The following is a 22,467-nucleotide window of genomic DNA, read 5'->3' as shown; positions in this document are numbered from 1 at the left end:
CAAAGACAATTTGCCCTCTTTTCAACTTTAGCGCATGGCTCCTTAACTTATTTATTTCTCAACAATCAGGCTCTAACCCTATGCAAGCATTAAGCCAACCAACAGATACATAAAACTCCACACAGTTAAATGTCCTGATTCAGTAGATTTCCAATGACCAAAATTCTTCTCTTTGAACATGGCAGAATCAGTGTTCTAAATACAAAAATGTTAATGTTAATTTTTCTTTTAGTCTTTAATAGTATTTATATGCCAGAAATCTATATTCTAGAAAGCTTCTTTCTGACTTTCTCCATTCTGGCTATTTTGGGGGGAAATGGCTCAAATAAAGAAGTGACTATTCTCTGTAGATATTAAATATCATCACCTCTTATCTCCTTGTTTCAAATAACCTGTTCTTCTCTAGCTCAGACTTTTCCTAGAGAAAGTTCTGGCTTTGCTCTTGATACTACTTAAAGGGCCATCTTAATGGATGTGTATCTACATTGGGCTCTGCACTCAGCATGACCGTGCACTTGGTTTAATGCTCACTGTCTTGAAATTCTTAATATTTTTTATTTTATAATTTGTGCTTTAAAAGTGAAGTCTGGGGGAGCCTGGGTGGCTTAGGCAGTTAAGTCTCCAACTCTTGGTTTTGGCCCAGGTTATGAAGTCACCCTTTGTGAGATAGAGCCCCGCACTGGGCTCTGCACTGACAGCACACAGCCTGCTTGGGATTCTCTCTCTCTCCCTCTCTCTGCCCCTCCCCCATCTCTCAAAATAAATGAATAAACTTAAAAATAAAAATAAATAAAAGTGAAGTCTGAAGAGCAATGGGGTATGACATGCACAGAGGAGATAACACACAATATATGTGTCCATGGGCTCCTGGCGCCCATTTGCATATGTCATTTGTGATACCCAATGAACTCAGAATTCCAGTGGATCCACAACATTCAGCAAACTCAAAGTGAGTACAAAATAAGTGTGTGATGCTTACCATTAAGGAACCAGGACGCAGTGACAGTCCAGGAGACCATGTTTTCTGTTTGAAGCAGGACTTGCTCAGAACACAGAAAGAAAGCAATAGCATTCTACTAGACACAAACCACCCAAGGGCCCTATTATATCCTTTCTTGCTCCCATTACTTTTTTATATTAGCCAACAGCTTCTGCTGAAAATAATGACATACAAGGACTTTTCAGGTCTTTCTTACTTAAGCCGAAGGTAGAGAACATTGGTAAAATGTGCACATATCAACAAGGGGAAAAAAAAACTGTGAAGCTAGTCTTGTATAGTTTTTCTATCGATCTGATTAGAGCCAAATTCATGCATGTGTGAAATACTGTTGTATAATTTTCATAATTCCACATACTTAAATGCTTTTACATTTGCATTTGAAATTGATATTTTACAACATGAAGAGGAACGATACATCTCATGCTAGTAATTTAAAATTTTAATTTTTTCACATAGAATGGCATTAATTAGCAAATAAAAATACCATGACGAGTCAAGAGAGACTGTAGAAGAAAGAAATCTTATATATTAATACTCTTAGTGGTAAGTTTTTGTTGCTTTTTGAAAAGAGTCCAGCATTTGGCACTAGGCCCCATAAATTATGTAGCTGGTCCTAACTATCCAAGTCTTTCTTCCTAAGCAAACAGGGTAGGTGACCATTAGGTCATGCTGCTAGTTAGGTCTATCAGCTTTTATGTTAGCACATTATGTTCATACTTTCTACTTGTTCCCTCTTCTCTATTTTCTAGTGCTGCCATGTTCAATACTGTGTCCACTAGCCACATGTGCCTAGTAGCTCTTGAAATGTGGCGAGTCTAAACTGAAATGTGCTATAAATAACAAAATATACACTAGATTTCAAAGCCTTAGTACAAAAAAAAAGAATATAAAATATCTCATGAATAATTTTTCTATTGACTACTTGTTGAAATAATAATACTTTGATATAGTGGGTTAAATATCAAACTATTTAAATGAAGCTCACATGTTTACTATTGCTTTTTTAATGTGGATACTAGAAAATTTAAGATCATAGGGTTGGCCCACATGGTATTTCTATGACTAGCATTGTTCTATAGCACACAACTCTTAACCAAACATTTATTTCCACTGAGGATCTACTATATTTCTTCCTTTCTGGTAATGAGGACATACTCCTGCTTATTTCATTCCCCTATCCTCCACACAAAAAGCTCAGACTTTTTAAATTAGTTGTAAAATATATAAAAAATAAGTATAAATAAATTATAAATTTTTCATTGGTAAATGGTCTAAGGAAAGAAGCTATAACAAGGTATATCAATGTAACTTGAAGGCAAATGTGTGAATGGCATGAACCTTTCCATACATCATACTCTCAGAACATAAAATGGAAGCAACAAGAAGAAGAATGCACAAAGCCACTTTCTCCATGTATAATTGGATGCTAGAGCTGAGATGTAAGTCCCAATACAGAGAAAGAACACAGACCCGGGGTTAATGAGAGATGTGCATAGTAGACATAAGTTTAGGGTAGTATTAAAATTAAAATACTTTATTAGGACCAATTTAGTCCCAAATAAATGTTCTATTGATGGCAAGACTCCATAATTAAAGGATATCCAAAACAATTTTTAAAAGTCAGTGCCTAAGAGGGCACTTGCTGGGATGAGCACTGGGTGTTATATTTAAGTGATTAATCACTAAATTCTATTCCTGAAATCATATGTTACCTAACTTGGATTTTAAATAAATAAAGAAAGAAAGAAAGAAAGAAAATCAGTGCCTAAGACCAAAACTAATATGGAGCTGTTCTATGTAAGAAAATTAAGCTAAATAACAGAAAGAAACTTACTTTTAATTTCAACTGATTCAGGATCTAATTTAGGGGGTCCTACAGCATCATGCAGCTTTTCAGTTAGAACACGTTGAATAATTTTATTGATGGCTTCAGAATCCTCAGTAGAGCGAAATCTAAAAATCAGCAACATATGAGCCAACACTCCATGTTCCTCTGGACTGTGGATCAAAAAGAAAAACAGAAAAAAATGGTTTTAAAGATAAAGTTCAAAATTAGATTTGTGGTGATATCACAATCTATTTTTTTCTTTATCATCCATTTGAAACACACACACAAAACAAATCCATAATGTAATTTAAAAGATCCAATTTGTTTCATTCTATATTCCTATTGTTTTCCACATATAAAACTTCCAACTTAGCCTCCCTGATAGTAAGATAGTATGCTCATGGTGTCCTTTAACACCAAAATATCTAGTTATTAATATAAAAAGATACCCTCTTGTCAACCATTTAATAATATTAAATATACCATATGATCAATGTGAAATCAACTCTGGGTTTGGCCTCCAGGTTTAATTCCCAGTGGCTTAAATCCAGTGAAATCTCCTAAGCAACTTCATGCTTTCCTAAACAACTTCTAATCCTAGGGATATTAGAAAGCTTGACCAAATTGTTGTTACTTCATGTGATTATATTTTCAAGATAGAGCATTAATTAGCCTTAGTGTTGTTTGGATGAATTACTTCCTGGAATCATCCTTGACTTCTCTTTCTCATTTTCTGTCAGCTACTCTACCTCCTTTTTTTTCATATATAATCAGTTCTCAAAGAATTTTACTCCCCACTATACAGTGTATTGACTTCTCATATAAACTGTAAATGGGAATGTAAATTAGAACCTTATTTTTAGAGGTCAGTTTTGTTTATCAATTATACATTTGATGATCCATTTCTCTGATACAGCACTCTCTTCAAATAAACTTTTGTGTGTGCAAAGAGATTTATACAAATGTTTATCATAACCTTGTTTTTAAATCAGAAAAAAATATGTAACAACCCAAGTGTCCATCACAAGGGCATTGGCTAAATCAACCCTGACACATACTTGTAGTGAAATACCACACAACCAATTGTTAAGAAGCTATGTTACTTCTGCAAATGGAATTATTAGAGAGGGAGTTTTTGCCTTCTATTTTATGTGATATTGTGTTATTTGAATTTTATATATTTTATATTGTTTTTGTAATCTGAAAAAACAAATAGGACTTTAATGAGAATATTGTTATGTATCTCACCCCTTTCACTGACTAAGCAACACCGTACAACAATTATTCTTTATTCCTTCTCTTAAACTATTCCTATACTGGTTGACTAATAGAAACAAAAACAAACAAAACTGTCTCTCTACCCCAGCTATTCAATTTATCTCTCACCTTATCACAACAAACCTTCTTGAAAGGGTAAATTACACTGTGCCTCATATTTACTTCCTTGCAATCTACTTCCTCCCTTTCCATCCCACTGAGTCTTTTCTGTACACTAAATGACTTCCTCATTGGCATATCCAGTTAATTATTTCTGGTCATATCACTTGGTCTCTCGGGAGTATTTGTCAATGCTGACCATTCCATGCTTGAAACTTTTTGTCTTTTGTATCAGTGGTGCCTTTCTCATGATATCTCTTTTTTCTTTCTCCTTCCCTATTTCCTTGGCTCCTATTTTTTCCCCCATGTCCTTAAGTATTATTTTCTTCAGGCTTTCTCCATCATCATTTTTTTCCTTGCATTACCCTTTCTCTGAAAAATTCTGGTTACCTCCACACTCTCTAGTACTTTGATTGAGAATGGGCAAAGGCATATCTTCAACTCAGCTCCCTTTTCCTCCCCCGAGTGAGACTCGTATTTCAGGCTCATGTCCCCTAGCATCTCAGCTTAAAATCTGTAAGACTAACTTCATCTTTTGTACAAACTTGCATTGCTTCCCACTGATTGCAGAAAAAATACTAATGAGTAAGAAGGTTACTAAGATGAAGAGGTAAACAAATTGGAAAGTGATTTGGAAGGTAGAACTGGAAGAACACGGCTATTCATAAAATGTGAGGGGCCCAGGAAATGGAGGAGTGTAGGATGATGTCCAGGTTTCCCATTAGTGTCAGTGGGTTTCACTTGAGTTAGAGAATTTTCTGTGGAACCTACATGTGGAGATGTGCATGGGCAGGCAGATAGCTCTAGAAATCAGAAAAACAGTTTAGATTGGAAATAGAAATTTGGATTTCGATAGTACGAAGTCATGTGGGTGCATGAAGTCCCCTTGAGAGAGTGAAAATTTAAGGATTGGAGAGGTAGATACAGATCCAAGAAAGAATAGTATTTCAAATCCCAGGGAATACAGACTTCTCAGAAGAAAGTGGTCAAAGTAACACCTCATTTAGAAATGTTTAGACATTTAGAGATGTCAGCTAAATGATAGACTGAGAGGTAACTTGCAGTTTTTGTCATTGAAATGATACTGGAAACAGCTCTCATTCTGTTTTTTAAAAATACAAATAATTTTTATTAAGACAATATATTATTTAAGATACTTATATAGTATTTTGCTTAAAATGTTGTGCTCTGAACTTCTATTTATTGATGGTAGATGATCAGATCTGGAATTTTCTTAAATAAATATTTGGAGCAGAAAGAGACAGAGATGAAAAAAGTAAACAAAATTCATAAAGAGGAGAATGAAGAGGGTAAGACAAACCTCATCTACTATGCTATTTTATAGAGGGAAAAATTGGTTATTAAACTAAGGTATATGGCTTAGGTCCCTGTTTTTGTAATTAGATTCCCAAAGAACAATTCAATAATATAGCCACCAATAATACTCGTCCCTTACCTCACCTTGCAAATGCTTTCTTATGGATTTAGAGAATGAGTAAAGCAAATTATAATCCGTGCCTTAGAACAGTTGTCAAATGAATATTGGTTTAATTGAATTATATCATATCATTAATATTTCCAATAGTATTTATTACTATCCAAGTTAACAGCTTTAGTTTTAAATTATATTCAGAAGTCAGCATTTTAGATTTACATACCTGAACCTGATAATGTGAGGCTTGACAAACTCTCCCCTCAATGGAGATTTATGAAATGCATTTTTTACCTGTTCCAAAAATATTCAACATACATCAGCAAGAATAATTTTCTACAAGTCAATTTAAAGCTCTATGGAAAATTTAAAAATAAAACAAAGCAAAACAAGAAACATTAATCAACATTTCACAATTCACTCAACTTGAAGAATCTCAAAGCATCTTTTCTGGTATTCTACTCAGTGATTTCAACTGAACTCTGCCTTAGGAGTTATCTGGGAACCACAGTAGTTGGCCAAGAATGACATCTGCTGTGTACACTCAGAAAGAGACTAAAAAGGAATAAACACACTGTTTTATGAAAAGAAAGAGTAAATATTCATACCCTGAGATACAGACTTCTACTGTAGGTAAACAAAGGAAATTGAATAGTTCCGCCAACTGATGGTTGGATCATAGATGTCGGTGTATGACAGTGTCATGTGGTTCTTAAACCTTGTGAAGAAGTTACCAAATATCCTGGCATTATCTGCACCCACTTCAGTACTCAAAATGCTCTTAGAAAGGCCCATGTGAACTAGGATACTTAGCCTAATATGTTCTGTAAGGTTTACTTTAATAAGATACCAGAATGTATCTTGTGGAGATATTTCTTACTACTATAATTAAGAATTCTATCCAACTTGGAGCTCCTGGGTGGCTCAGTCGGTTAAGCGTCTGACTTCATCTCAGGTCATGATCTCATGGTCCATGAGTTTGAGCCCCGCGTGGGGCTATGTGCTGACTGCTCGGAGTCTGGAGCTTGCTTCCAATTCTATGTCTCCCTCTCCCTCTCTGCCCCTCTCCAGCTCGTGCTCTGTCTCTGTCTCTGTCTCTCTCTCTCGGTCTCAAACATAAATAAAAACATTAAAAAAAAATTTTTTTTAAAGAATTCTAGCCAAATTAAAATTTTAAATTAGAAGTCAAGGTAAACATGTCAAGTATTTCTTGGTTTCAAGTGTGTGAATATTAACCAAACACAGTTACTACAAGCTAGTGATTGACTGACAGGAACAATGAGCCTTTTTATTCTTTCATATCTTTTGCTGACTCCTCTTTGTGCCCAAGAGCAGTTACTTCAATTATAAGACAGATCAGCATAGTACAAGTGAGTCCTCTAATGACAACATTCACTTGGATATTTTTATTTAAGGGCTTATATTTAATCAAATAATTTAAAAATTATTATTAATTTTAAGAGTGTTCCAGAGTCCTATCTATATTCCTTCATACGTAAATCATTTTGGATCTTATAAAATTTATTTTAGTGAATGTCACAAAAAACAAGGCAAATAGTTGCATCTTTTTTGACCTTTTTAGTTCCATTTTCTTTTCTTTATTTTATATATATATATATATATATATAGTCTTAGAAGAGAGTATATTCATATACAGTCTATATATATGTGTGTGTATATATATATATATATATATATATATATATAAAATATAGTTTTAGAAGAGAGTATATTCAGATATTTTCCTGATTTGTTGTTTATAAGTACAAATTCAACCAGGATTTGACCCTCTCCTTACAAATGTATTTAAATCCTCAGGCTTCTAGTCTATTAGGCAGTTTCTATGCACATAACTGCCATTATGTTCTTACTCAGGATTTTGGATATGGAAGACAATTTTAAAATTATCTAGTCTAGTACCTTAATTTTCACATAAGAAAATTTGTCCAGAATGAAAATTGGTAACAGGTGGTTCTAAAACTAAGTGTCCCAACTTCTAGTTTAGGGTATTTTCATCATATCATATGCCACAAATTACCTCATACACTGTCAGGAAAAGTCCAAATTATTCTCTAAGTAATCTGATAATGATTCGAATCATCACACAGACTGTTGCTCTCTTGGCCTAAACTGATAATTTTTCCACTTTTTAAAATATTTGATTCATCTCTGAGGATGAATGTTGATGTCTTAAAGGTAGAGATGAGTATCCATGTATCTCCTATAGACTCATATACCAAAAACCAGCCCAAGGTCAGATATTTTTGAATACCAAAATACCATTCAAGTATGTGTCTGAATAGTTTCAGTCTCATGGTCTTTTGCTCAAGGTGTCTTCTATAGGATACAACAGTCATATTTTGGGTCACCCTCACATTCCCAAAATTCCTGGACTCCACTCATCAAGATTGTAGCACTAGCTATGGAAGAGCGGAGGGACATGAAGGAAAGTCTACAGTTCACTTGCCTCAGCCCTGCAAGGTGTGCTCTCCAAGTCATGTACTGTCAGTTTGTTTTATATCTTTCAGGCAGGGCTGCTTCCCATTTTTCAAAGATACACAAGATCAGTTGAATGGATGTTTTGGAAGCTAGGTACCAAAACTTATGATATAAAGTGATTGCAAATGCCTAGAAATGGAGAAAAAAGTGCTTACCATTGATTCAATTTTCTGGCTCATTTCAGTGAAATTTTTAGAAGCCTCTTTTCCAAAGTCATCATATAGTTTGTTACTTGTAAATGACAATGTGCTATAGTAATTGTAGGTCTTCCTTTGGTCTATGAGGAGAGAGGGAAAAAAAAAAAAACCCATAATACTTTTAATTAGATGTGTGTAAAGCATCATTATTTCCCTGTTTAGACCAGAAAGAGTGTCGTCATCTCCATTATCTTGCCCTGAGCTTCCTGGTTATCTCAGAATAAAAAACAACACTCATCATCATAAGATTTAGAGTGTAAAAGCCAAAAGAAATGCTTGGTGTTCCTGCGGGCTGATTAGTCATTTGTTACCCATTCCTGAATTAGCCACGAGAGGCAGCAAGTTACACCATCAGAACGTACAAACAAGAATGGACTCAGCAGTCAGCGAAAGATAAACATCATATGATTTCACTCATATGTGGAATTTAAGAAACGAAACAGACAAACAGAGGGGAAGGGAAGGAAAAATAAGATAAAAACAGAGAGGGAGGCAAACCATTTGAGACTTTTAAATACAGAGAACAAACTGAGGGTTGCTACAGGGGTGTTGAGTGGGGGAATGGGCGAAATGGGTGATGGGCATTAAGGAGGGAACTTGTGGGAATGAGAATTGGGTGTTATATATAAGTGATGAATCACTAAATTCTACTCCTGAAACCATCATTACACTATAAGTTAACTTACTTGGATTTAAATTTTTTAAAGAAGTGTCAAAATAAAATGGACTCAGAAGTTTCCAAAGAGTAAACTTACTTTTATATTCCAGAAGTAGATTTCTTCCAATTCAGGAAACTAAATATCAATTCTGGCCACAGGGACCATAGTGTAAGAAAATGTTTTGGGGCTAAAGAAGGAGATAAGGGTAGAGATGAAAATGCTTGGAGTTCAGGTAGAGAGCGAGAGCTGCCATCTGACATAACCTTCCAGGGACACTTAATTTCACCTGACTCGCTTCTCACTCCATTTATTTTCTCCCACCAGCCATAAAGAGTGTCCTGTTTCCTTAGCCATTGTCTACAATTTCTTCATCCGGTTTAAGCAGCCCTCATTTTGGGCCTGCTGAAAATTAACGCAGTATTCATCTACCCTTCTATACCTGAAGCAAGCATGGGACCTTAAGAAGATTCATTAATTCAACAAATATTAATTCTTCTATGAAAGACTCTGTGTTGAGTATTAGGAATATAATGGTGATCAAGACAGTTGTGTGTGGTTATTGTAGGAGAATGGAGTGTGCCTCATGCAATCTCAATTTCTTTCCTCTTCTCTCTTGCTTCTCATTCTTTTCCTCTTCACTTGAACCCCAGAGGAAAGGGAAACTAACATTAGTTTGCTATATTCTCCATGGGAAGGCAGTATGTCCACATTTAACAGGTAAAGACTACAGTCTCAGAAATGTAAGGAAATTGCCCAACTCTAACATGACATAGCCAGAAAAGACAGAACTGGATTTCAAGTCAACCTCTAATTCTCATAACACAAACTTTCTTTACATACCACTTTTTGGGTGGGAAAAACCAAACCCACTCACTGAAGCTGTATAAGAAGTCTCTCATACATAAGAGTTTTGGGAAAAAACTACTGGTAAATTTCAAAAGAACATCCGAGCCATCCAGAGGATTTGGTTGGGTTGGCAAGGCTAGGGAATGGCTAAGGAATGGTCAGTGATGCAAAAGATGTTGGATGGCAGCCTGAAATGTTAAGACCTCCTGGAAATGAGCCACCAAAGTGAGGTGCTAGGGAGGTTTTGCCTTGTTCCCTCTTTCCTTACCTCCCTTTCACTGAACGGTCTTGCCCTGAAAGGCCAGAATGACCTGAAATCCAGGAAGTTCCCTGGAAATACACATAATCCCAAAGAAGGTTTTTAATTTATTGAAATACTGAACATTGGGTCTAAATTGGGCATAATAATCCTCATTTCTAACAAGCTCCCATGTAATACTACTGGTGGGGTACCTATCCCCTCACTGAAAAGTAGAGAGAACTGACTTATACATATTATTCTTATTCTGTTTTAAATTATTAGATTGACTTTTTGAAACTGCCATTTGTATAAGCCAAATATGCTCAAATATAACAATTTCATATGTTTCACCCAAATGAACAACTTATCTGTAGTCAATATTTTACTTTGTTGAAGAGACTCAAATAGGTCACTAAGAGTCAAAATATATTCCCAGTTGCCAAAATTATATGGCATGTGTAGTTGTTGGGAAATATTATTGAGGAATATTAACAGAAAAGTAAGAAAAATAAGGATGAACACTAGTTTGCTGATAATTTTCTAACAAGTTCCTGAATCTGTAACCTATAAGGATATCGCTCATAAGAGAGTCACCTCCTGTCAGACAATTTACAAAAGGGCAAAAAGGCAGACCTAAAGGCCACTGGATAGAAGCCGCCCACACAATTCTATGCTGTCCTGGACTTTTTGCCAAAACGGTGTTTTTTTTCAAGGTGAATTACCTCCATCCTAACCTGTCTGTTTCCGTAACTATTTGGTTTAGTTGGTTATCTAGGTGTGCCAACTCCTCAATGCTCATGTGCTATATCCACTCTGTTCTTTGTTTATATCTCCAAACAGAGGGCGGGTCATACATGTAAGACAGTAACACATATCACAACAATCACTATTTATTCAGATGTGCTGTGTGGGCAGTGGAAGTTGAGTGTTCCATATTACCATACTGATCATCCAGACAATAGGATCCAGGAACAAGTTACTGGAAAAACCTTGCCAGGTTTTCATTTTATGCATGTGAGTAAGATTTGTAAGCCTTATAATGCATGGCTTAGAAAAAGCAAAGGAGAAATAGTAAGAAACATTTTCTCTCACTTCAGTAATGAAACCTCTAGCATTACTAGGAATTCCTTGTGAAGTCAGACAAACCAAAGTATGCCCCCATGAAGATATCATACATATGATTTACTAATCTTTTTTTAAGTTTATTTATTTTGAGAGAGACAGAGACAGCATGAGCAGGAGAGGGGCAGAGAGAGAAAGGGAGAGAGAGAATCCCAAGCAGGCTCTGCATTGTCAGCACAGCCCAACCTGGGACTCAAACTCACGAACTGTAAGATCATGACCTGAGCTGAAACCAAGAGTCAGACACTTGACAGACTGAGCCACCTAGATACTCCTCACTAATCTTTATCATACAGTGCTAGGCATCTGTAGAGAGAAATAATGATGTTTATAATATAATGAGACTCAATATATTCATAACAGAACTATAGAATTAAGTTATTTTAGCCATTCTTTTTTTTTTTTTTAATTAAAAACATGCTCCAGAGAAATCATCAAAATATAGATACTCCAAATTTAAAGATTTGTGTGTGGGCAAATTCTACCAAAACAAGTATTTACTTTAAATATTTTTACTTTAAACTACCCAGAAATGGTCCACCTTGCTTTAGAAATTGAGATTGGATTTGAGATTGGAATTGAGATTATGTCTGCTAGTGGAAGTAGATAACCAATTTACTGATCATACTGTCTCTTTATAGGAAAGCAACTTGTGCAAATTTGCAATTAAATTTGAATCAAGTGATTAGCTTCTTTGGTTACAGTGTCTTGACATCAAAGAATTAGTTAGTCACTAAGGGAGATATTAAGCCAATAGGTCATAGTGGAGTCAAGTAATTACTACCCCAAGCAAAGTAGAGGGAAACTTCAGAAGGGTTGTTATAGAAGAATAGTCCTAAAGCACCCTGGGGACCTTTCTAATAACATAGCACACTCATGGTTCACCTAGATATGAGACACCTGACTACCAGAGTGAACCTCTTTATAATTAACCTTCTCAGCATATCCTATCCTCTTTAATCACATGTAATATATTCCGAGATTAGATTTAAAATAACAGAAATGGGCACTTATTCAACAATATATCATTATGAGCATTTCTCTATCTTACTTGTAAAGAATAGAGCCTACTTCTCTCTGATCCTTGATTATGTAATTAATTTATTGGGCTCTCAGGATTTCAATAAGTTGGAATAATTTTAAATCAAGGTGATTGTCCTATGTCTTCAAACAACTCAACACAGTGGACTCTAACTCTCCTATGGTCTTCCTATTTAATATTTGATTATCGCTTATTAACGAATATTAAAACTAGCATGCTATTCCCAGCAGGAAGCATTGCTACATCAAAGATAGATGAAAGAATCCTTCTTGGCTTGTGAGGATTAAGTAAGAGACAGGTAGGTAAAGAATTCTTTGTACCAGCTATGCAAATAAGTTGTGGGCATGAATGAATAGGCCTGAGGCAAATCAAAACTGGAATGCACAAGAGGAAACATTTGGGGGTAAATCACATGATGCCAAGGCAGCCCATACTTACTGTATCTCACATAATGAACAGTAAGTCCAATGCACACTGCCAGGACAATCAGGGATATAAAAGTGATGAGGCCAATAGCCCAGGGCTCCAAACAAGTTCTCTTTCTGGCCCTCACCACAGCTCGCCTGAGAAAGAAAGCATATAAATGGGTTATATCACAGTATGTGCCACATGTATTCCTTAGTTAAAGCAGACATTTCTGGGGAATTCAGGACACCCAGGTGGTAGAGTACCGTTTTGGTTTAGAGCACGCCCTGGTCCCAGGCTGCTGAAGCTAATCCTGGCCTCTGGTTGCCTGACCTTAGGCAAGTAATTTGACATCTCTGTGCCTGTTTCCTCATCCATAACGTGAAGATGATAATGACAGTACGTATCTCATTGGATTTTTAAATTTTTTTTTAACTTTTATTTATTTTTGAGACAGAGAGAGACAGAGCATGAATGGGGGAGGGACAGAGAGAGAGGAAGACACAGAATCGGAAGCAGGCTCCAGGCTCTGAGCCATCAGCCCAGATCCCGACGCGGGGCTCGAACTCACGGGCCGCGAGATCGTGATCTGAGCTGAAGTCGGACGCTTAACCGACTGAGCCACCCAGACGCCCCTCATTGGATTTTTGTAAGGATTATATGAATTACTATATGTAAAGTGCCTACCACAGTGCCTGGCATGTAGAAAGTGCTGTGTAAGTGTTAGTTATGATTTACAGAGCTGGCTAGGTTCAAAATACTGAGTTAGGAACTGTAGAGGTTATAAAAATGTTTAAAGCCTATTTCTACCACTCTAGAATCTTAAATCGTCCATGAAACGCATTACAGCTTGATCTATACTATTCCAGATAGAATTTCTAATTCTATTCTCCTTCCATTTTTCTAATTTGTCTCCAAACAAACTATGAGGATACACATAAAAGATACCCAGAACTCTCTTCCAAAGAACCTGTTTGACTCCAAATTTCAGTAACACTGCAGGAAATCCCTTCTGTGTAAGATTCCCTCAACCTCTCCCATTTGTTCTTTCTTCAAAAGCATGTTACCGAAAAATGTTTGTCAACCAGGTTTTTGTTTAATTATCACAGTTGCTGTTCCCTTGTGCTATAATAGTTGCTAAGCAAACTCAAAAGTTGGAGAAAATAAAATAATAAGTCAGAGTTGCTGTTATTTTAAATAAGGATGCTGTTATTTTTAATGTGTTGAGATACTGGTAGAATCATTGGCACGCATGCTTGTCTCCAGAGCACTGTCTGGTACATGAGGACTGGTGAGAAAGTGTGGTGCTATCCTGGAGGAACATGGGAAGTTCAACCAAAATAAGGAGGACTCTGAGTCACCTCTTTCCTTAGTAGCTATGAAACTTGGAAAAATCATTTAAACTCTGAACTAAGTTGCCCATTCATTGATAAGGGACAGGATAGCCATTCTGTCTAAAGTACATGATTGATTGCAGAATCTTGCATGAGGTCATGAATGTGAAAACTTCTTGCAAACTGGAAAGCATTTTGCAATAAATAATTTTTGCTTACAGGAATCAAGGGGACTCTGTTTCCAGTTATGTAGGACGAGGAAGTGATATCATTTTGGTCCCTATCATACCTCATCATACCCTGGCTCTGTCTCCATGTTTTATTCTGTGGGAACACCGTCACAGAAGTCAATACTGTCATCATTGAGATATGATTCTGCCCCTCCTGAAAACACAGAGATATAGGGAAAGACTCCAGAGACTCTGTTTGGTCTCCTCCCTTGTTCCTGTGATTTTCCTATGGGATTATAGCCAAGGAAACTTCACCTTCCTCTCCCCCGTCTCTTCAATCTTCAGTCCTCCCTTGAGTGATATTCCAAACACCTGATCCTAGAACGGCAATTACTGCAATATAAAAAGACTGCTACACGAGGAGGTTATTATTTTTTATGTGCAAATGTGCCTAAGAAACCTAAAAACTGATCCCTGCTCCTTCATCTCTGAATGCTTGCTATTCACCTGTTGCAGAAGAAAGGAGATGGATATAGCAGACGTAAGCAAAACTTTGGGGGGAATGTGGGGAGGGAAGGGCTTCTCAACTAATGTCAAAACATGCCAGATGAAGAATATGAATTTGTAATTGTTGGAAAGGTGCTGTAATTATCAAAAATATATTATCACTATGTAGAGTTGTGAAATATGGCAGAAATTCTAATTGCTCTATGATAACTTTTAATCAAGACAGCAAAGTAAAACAATGCAGCTGTTAAATTGATGGGGTAAATCTAGAAGTATTAACATTCAAATAGTCAATGATATATTTTAATGAAAAAATGTTGCAGAAATATATGCATTCTATGTTCCAGTTGTTTTTAAATAATGAAACTACATGTGTGCATAGCAAAATGTAGAGAAAGAGACACAAAATTACTAATAGCAAGAAGTGGAATAGCAGAAATATGAGAGACTTTCATTTTATTTACTTTTTGTGTTATGATGCATTCATTTTTTCAAAACCACAAACATAATAGCTTTTGAATTAAACAAGAGAGAGAGATTTTTAAAAAGGTAAAAAAAAATTAACAAGGAAGATTATACCTGTCTTTTTATGGATTTCCCATCACTATTGTGCCCAAGGTACTGTCCTAACCCCCACGATTCACAACAATTTTGGTGATGCTCTGTCTTTGGTAATTTGAAGGGACAACGGGGACAGCATGGGACAAAGAGAAAAGGGAATCTACCAAAAACACTTTGAATAAACAATTAAGAGAGTCTGATTCTGAGTCCTGCCACCAACTTATTTATTGTATAATCTTGTACCAATAGATTCTCTTATTCTCTCTCTTATTTTCTTCAGGTCAAAACCAGAGATAATAATTTCAGACCCCACCTAACGTGATGAGCTATATAGAGATTAAAATGATAATTTTTTTTTTATTACTCTGGGTTCACAAGTAGAAAACAGTCAGCAAGGACTGTTATTAGTATCGTTATTTTCATTATTAATAATAATGGTAATGACCACATTGCTGAGATGTTAGTCATTTGAAACATTATCTCTTCTCTTCCCAGTCTATATGGCATTGTTTTTCAAACTGATTCACCCTGTTTCTTAATTACTTTTTTTGTTGCTCTCTCAGCAAGAGATCCAATACTGAATTATTCCTAATTACATGTGGTTGAAGTATGCTCAAAAAAAATAGGTAAAATGGAGGAATAAAGTGCCTATCAATAGACACTTAATGTAATTAACCCCTCTTGTACAGAAATCCTGTCCAACGATTATTGTGGCCTGTTGAAACTTTTCTGAACCCTTTCCGATTCTGTGTCTCCCTCTCTCTCTGCCCCTCCCCCGTTCATGCTCTGTCTCTCTCTGTCCCAAAAATAAATAAACGTTTGAAAAAAAAAATTAAAAAAAAAAAAAAAAAAAGGGGCGCCTGGGTGGCGCAGTCGGTTAAGCGTCCGACTTCAGCCAGGTCACGATCTCGCGGTCCGTGAGTTCGAGCCCCGCGTCGGGCTCTGGGCTGATGGCTCAGAGCCTGGAGCCTGTTTCCGATTCTGTGTCTCCCTCTCTCTCTGCCCCTCCCCCGTTCATGCTCTGTCTCTCTCTGTCCCAAAAATAAATAAACGTTTGAAAAAAAAATTAAAAAAAAAAAAAAAAAAACTTTTCTGAACCTTTTCATGTAAAATCACAACTTCAGACAGACTAGATAAATTCTAATAGTTTCAGTGGCATCAAATTTCCTTTTTTCTGTGATTTTTCTTTTCGGTTTGAGGACATGTGTGATTAGACAATGAATATAGCAAGTGAATACAGCAAATAAAATATGGGTACATTTTTAGAAGCCTAAAATGGCCAAAAGATAAGTAATATGTCCAGAGTTGTATTATCATTATCACTTCCTAATATGTCAATTTAGAATTGTACTAAAAAAGAAAAGCAGAGATAACAACAAAAAGGCAAGGGCAAAAAAAAAAAAAAAGACACTAAGGCAAATAAACCTCATGGCAAGCACTGGAGAGTAAGTCAGGGCTCACAGTGCTTCAAAGGAAAGTTTATCAGCACAAGCCCGCACATCACACCACCATCATAGACTGATTAACAGTGGATCTCAAACTCTTTGCTTATTCTCTGTAATGGTAACCAGCACTGATATTCCTAGTCTGCGTGTTTCACCAGACCAGTCCAGCTGAGATGTTTTGAATGAACATGTGCACAGTATCTGTAAAGCTGATGGTTCCAAAGCATTATTATCAACTACTTCAACTACAGGTCAGCAAACTCTTCTGTCAAAGTTCAGATAGAAACTATTTTAGGCTTCCTGGGCCACACATTTTCTGTTGCAACTACTCAGCTCTGCCCTTGTAGGCCCAAAACAGCCATGGACAATATACATAAACAAATGAGCATGGCTGTGTTCCGATAAAACTTTATTTTTGTACACTGAAATTTGAATTTCATATAATTTTCATTTGTCATGGCTTTTGATTTGTTTTCAACCACGAAAGTATAAAAATCATTCTTAGCTCAAGCACTGTACAAAAACAGGTGGTGGGCCAGATTTGGCTCTTGGGCCATAGTTTACTGATGGTTGACTTAAGCAATAACCTACAAATCAATGCAAATTGTGTTGGGAAGCTATAATAATCTTTTCATTTTCCAGTCTCATCTGCATGGCAAATTTAATGTAGTCTGTCTGCAATCCCATTGTCACTGACCTTATTCTGGAATTCTCATTAAAATTTTTCCTGTAGCTTAACAAGTTTTCTTTTCTGTCCTCCCAATCTCTGGATCACTCTCCATTTCAGTAAGCTATCTTTCTAGAAGTGATATAGCCAGTTGAGACTACTAGAAACCCAAACTGACATTCCCCCTTTTCCCCATGAGCTTTCAGGCTCTTCGCCTTTGTTTCTGCTGCCTCCTAGGTGGAGTAACAGAGTTTAAGCTCTGCTTGCATCATAAAAGCTCATGTGTATTTCAGAGCCAGTTCAAAAAGTCCCCTTAGCTAGGTCTATCCCCCTGCTCCCCTCCCCCCCCCCCCAAGCATCAGAGCATCACGTTGAAGTATGTATTCTGAACTCCTTGAGGATAGGGACTGAGCCTTACTTATATCTATATTCTCTGACTTAGATATATTCACAGAGGGAAATGAATTAAAATTGACTAAACCAAATTAAACTGAATGTTTGTCAACACCATAGTGTAGGTTTTAATTTCTCTCAAAGCACTTCTAGTCTGCCTTAGCCTTGGAAAAGAACTTGGCATATTACACACAAGGAAAGACAGGTCAGAAGTTGTGAAGAATAATTACTATTAAGTAAAACCTGATTTCCATAAAACACTTCATGTAATGATCAAGCTTTGTGGTTAATATTTCTATTTCAGCTGAAAACATATGATTTTCCAACTGTGATTTGATCTTTCCACTGTAAAGTGTGATCATAGCACAGAAAGTGATAAATGCAAATAAGGGACATTCATTTCAGGAAACATGTTATCTGGGGCTATTAAATGTCTGTATATTACAATATCAAAAGAAAAGCATGAAGAAAGATACCACAATAAAGTAACACCTGGTACCTTATGACATTGCTAATCCCCTAAATCAGCACTTAGGATTTCAAATATCAAGTAATAACTATTTATTCAATTTTTATTACATTTTTGGCACTTGTTTATTTCTTTAGCTTATTGAGTTGCGCCTGCTTTCTATCTACACAAATACCTCAGGTGCTTTCTCCTCTGTGGAAAACTCATACCAGTAGGCATTGGAGAGATCTTTAATCTTTCTCATACTTTGTAGAATAAGACTATAAAAATATACAGGGTGGAATTAACATTTGTATATGTGTGCATGGATCATATATTTTCATTCCTTTTTTTTAAAAAGAAATACAAATTACTTCTTATAAAATTGCAAATAACATATTTCTGTCCTGTCAACTGTTACACAAATTTATAAAGTGTCTAATAACATCAGTCAGGCCTTTGGACTGAATTCTGTGTGCATTCTCAAGAATGATAACTATGAAAAATTCACATAGAGAAGTTACAATTACAACAAGGTGGTAGTCTAATTACCAGAAAACCTTTTCCATTTTCTCCTTACAGCTAAGATAAATGGTGAGAAGCTCATTGTTTTTATTATAAATGTTTTTATTTATATTCCATCTTGTTCTAGATTGGCTTAAGGTAACTTAAAAGGACATTAGGTATAGATATAGATATAGATATAGATATATAGATATAGATATAATATAGTATATATGGTATTAAATTAAATTTAGAGATGCCAAGGGCACCTGGGTGGCTCAGTCAGTTAAGTGTCTGACTTTGGCTCAGGTCATGATCTCACGGTTTGTGAGGCTGAGCCCCACGTAAGGCTCTCTAATGTCAGCGTAGAGCCTGCTTTAGATCTTCTGTCCCCCTCTCTCTCTGCCCTTTCTCCTCCACTCTCTCAAATATAAGCATTTTTTAAAAGTTTTAAATTTAGAGAGAATTTAAATTCTCTGCAAGGAGAAAACAAAACATGAGTGAAAACATAAAATGGGAGTAATACTAAAACTATGTAAATTCCCATTTAGACATTTCCTTAAGTCCGGCCACAAAATTTGTAGCTTACCAACAACCAACTCAAAAACGAAAATAAACAAACAGAGCAAACAAGCCAACCATGTTCAGGTACATTCTTCATGGCAACCATAAAATAAATACTGATCAATTATTCAGTAGCAACGCCACAGTTTTCTCACCAAAAAAACCAAAACAAACAAAAAAACCGTATATAATGTAATAAGTTCTATTCTCCACAATATTCCTAGCATTGAAACAAAAATTACTTTTGTAACACTCTTAGCGTTTCCTTCAATATTGGCAGGTGACACCAATTACTACCTAGTAAAAGCAATATGATGGGGTAAGGAGGGGAGCAGTATAAAATCATTCATACCAAGCTCTACAACAATTTTTAACATATCTGACAACACTTCCTTGATTATTACTGAAATGACTCCATAATGGGATTTCACATTGTAAAATATCTAAAGATTATTGAAATTGTAGGCACAAAAACATAGTATTACTTAGTACAGTAATAAATACAGTACTTAGTACAGTAGGAAGTTCTAAATAGATATTGTGAATAAACATTGTTGACGGAAAACCCTACCACTCATTAACTGTTCACTTAGCCAAAACCCATAGCTTACCCATTCCTATATTTAACCAACCATAAACTCAAGTAATAATATCTTTTCTGGCACCTAATTTAAATGGAAGTTGTGAAAATCACACATGTGATCATTAGACTTTGTTAAATACACATATTATATTAGTGGCAAGTATTAGTGGCAACTCAACAGGAAGGAATGTCTCTGATCTCCATTGTGTGATCATCAAGGTATTTATTAAGTTCCCAAACAGATATGGTGCAGCACAGGAAACTACAAACTGAAATTCAGGTTGACACTTAGCTTGACCTCTAGAAATATATAATCATAGGTAGATGTGGTGAAACAGAACTTAAAGATATTATTAAGAAATTAGGTATGGGTTTATAGACTTATAAATTGAGCTATCTTAATCTTTAATTCCGCAGATATATTTGCTTTCTTTTCCTCAAACTCTTTCCACTTCAAGATATTAAATTGGCACGATCTGAGTAAGGAACTTGAAAAGCCAGTTTCCCACAGAAATGTCGACAAGGGATGCCACTGCAACTAGTCGTGGGAATTGTACGCACTTAAAAGTGTAAAAGAAAATAGGAATTCACAGGAAGTGTGTGAGTATGTGGCGGCAGGTCTTATTAGAAGAAAAATAGTTGAGAAACCTCAGTTTGGGGCTGCTCTGAGGCTAACATATAAACTTTCAGAAACTTTTTGTAACGTTAGATATCTTCCTACCAAATCTTTCTCATAACTTTGCTTAGATGCCTCCTATGAGAGTCGGCATGATATAGTAGAAATAGCTCTGAACTATAAAACCAGTGACTTGCACCTTAGTCCTGAGGGTTCTTGCTTAAGGATTAAGTCCTTTCTGGGGCGCTTGGGTGCTCAGTCAGGATAGCCTCCGACTTTAGCTCAGGTGGTGATCTTGTGATTCGAGAGTTCAAGCCCGTATGGGGCTCTGTGCTGACAGGTCAGAACCTAGAGCCTGCTTCAGATTCTGTGTCTCCCGCTCTCTCTGCCCCTCCCCCGCTAGTGTTCCGTCTCTCAAAAAAATACGTTAAAAAAATTTTAAGGATGAAGTCCTTTCATCTGAGCCTGAAGTTTCTCAGCTGAAAAACCTGAGAGCATATGCAACATCACACAAATTCCAGCATCCCTTAATCTCCAACTTGCACCATTGTTGCACGTGCTCTCATTTTCTTCATTTGTTAAAAAAACAATGGGGACTTTAACTGATCTAAATGCTCTTTAATTTCCAGCAAAGTTAGTGTTCCATGTCTCACATGACTTAAAAATGCTTAATATTTTTGTGATAAAAATTCAGCATTTATCAAACAAGTAGCTTTAACATAATTTTCTCTGGTTGCCACATGCCAGATAACTGGAACAAAGTAAGGGATTACAAGTAAGGGACTGCAAGTGATTCAAGTTTTGTAAGAGGAAGTCATAAAATGTCTTTACTGCTTACCTCCTAAGCCAGTTTAAAAATCCCTAGACCCATGACATTTCATTTTACATAAAACAGTAATGGCCCTTAAAATTGGAACGTATCCATTGAAACACATGCTAAGACTCTATGGTGTCTTCCAGGTTGCTGTTTTCCTGGCAAACACTGTTAGCCACAATCGAAGAATCCCTCCAGTAGTCTAGAAACTCCTGTTTATAATATCTGAATTAATTTGTCAATGAAGGACAATTGGAAAATTACTGATTCTGTTAATATTTATATTATTCTTCCAGATGTGAGATTTCTTGATTAATGAATCCCCTGCCCCAGTTGTTGACCTGTAATATATGAAAGTATTGGGTCTTAACTTTTGAATGGAACACAGAATTTATAAAATTGATCATTATATAATTACATTAATAATACCCTAACATATTGGCATTTTAATGACAATAATGAAATATGCTCAGATTCATGTTAGAATAAGGTAGAACTTGCTGTGCAAATCAATACCATAAAATTATAAAGGCAGTGTTTTTTTATCCAAAAGAATAAAATATTTTCAGTTACCAACACCCACGGCTTTAATTCATATCTATATGCTGATGGCTACCAAATCCATAACTGCAGCTCGGATCACTTTGCTAACTTCAGACCCATATGTCTGCTGCCTGCTGTTCATCACAATAGGATACACTTACCATCGTTCAAACTTAACATGTCTGTAGTAGATACTTGTAAATGTATATCCCAAATATTTTCTTCTTATTAATAGAACTTTTGATACTTGGTTAAGCACGTGGCCATCTGGAAAATAGAATAGTGTCCCTTGTCCATAGGAGTCACCGTGTGAGTAAGTTCTGACTAATGAGTCTCTATTCCAGTGGGTGGAATCCTGATGTGCATTTCATAGCTAGAATGCATATGTGCTAGCTGGAGCTCAGGCAATCATATTGGACCGTGATTTAGAGGATGTATGTTCATTGCTAGTGGGACAGCACAACAGCAGGAGCCTAAATTCCTGATTCCTTTGTTAATCTCCTCACAGGTTTACCTGTTTGCCTCCAGACTTGTTTATATTAATTCCCTTTTATATAAACCTCTGTTACCCTAAATTTCTTGTCACTCCTACATAGAGAAATCCAATGCTATTAAAATATGCAAAACAGATTAATTGCAATCAAGGTAAATTGCCACTTTTATGTAATTA

General features: G+C 36.0%; 1 protein-coding gene across 4 annotated transcripts in view; it reads right to left on the bottom strand.

Moving 5' to 3' along the window:
- The window catches only part of LOC112858718 (transmembrane protease serine 11E-like), a 48,832-nt gene that overhangs the window by 20,409 nt on the left and 5,956 nt on the right, over positions 1–22,467 (bottom strand). Inside the window, exons 2-6 of one of the 4 annotated variants that reach the window (XM_086704910.1) lie at positions 12,682–12,806; positions 8,292–8,413; positions 5,864–5,931; positions 2,835–2,998; positions 980–1,039 (exon numbers count right to left, since the gene is read on the bottom strand). In XM_086704910.1, coding sequence (XP_086561036.1) covers positions 980–1,039; positions 2,835–2,998; positions 5,864–5,931; positions 8,292–8,413; positions 12,682–12,806 — 539 coding nt within the window. The remainder of the gene's footprint in view (positions 1–979; positions 1,040–2,834; positions 2,999–5,863; positions 5,932–8,291; positions 8,414–12,681; positions 12,807–22,467) is intronic. The other 3 variants (XM_086704911.1, XM_086704912.1, XM_086704913.1) reach the window with 3 other exon arrangements.

Source organism: Puma concolor, chromosome B1 (genome assembly GCF_028749965.1).
Source record: "Puma concolor isolate L17-30 chromosome B1, mPumCon1.1.hap2, whole genome shotgun sequence".
Taxonomy (NCBI): domain Eukaryota; kingdom Metazoa; phylum Chordata; class Mammalia; order Carnivora; family Felidae; genus Puma; species Puma concolor.
This window is presented reverse-complemented; position numbering and strand designations above follow the sequence as displayed.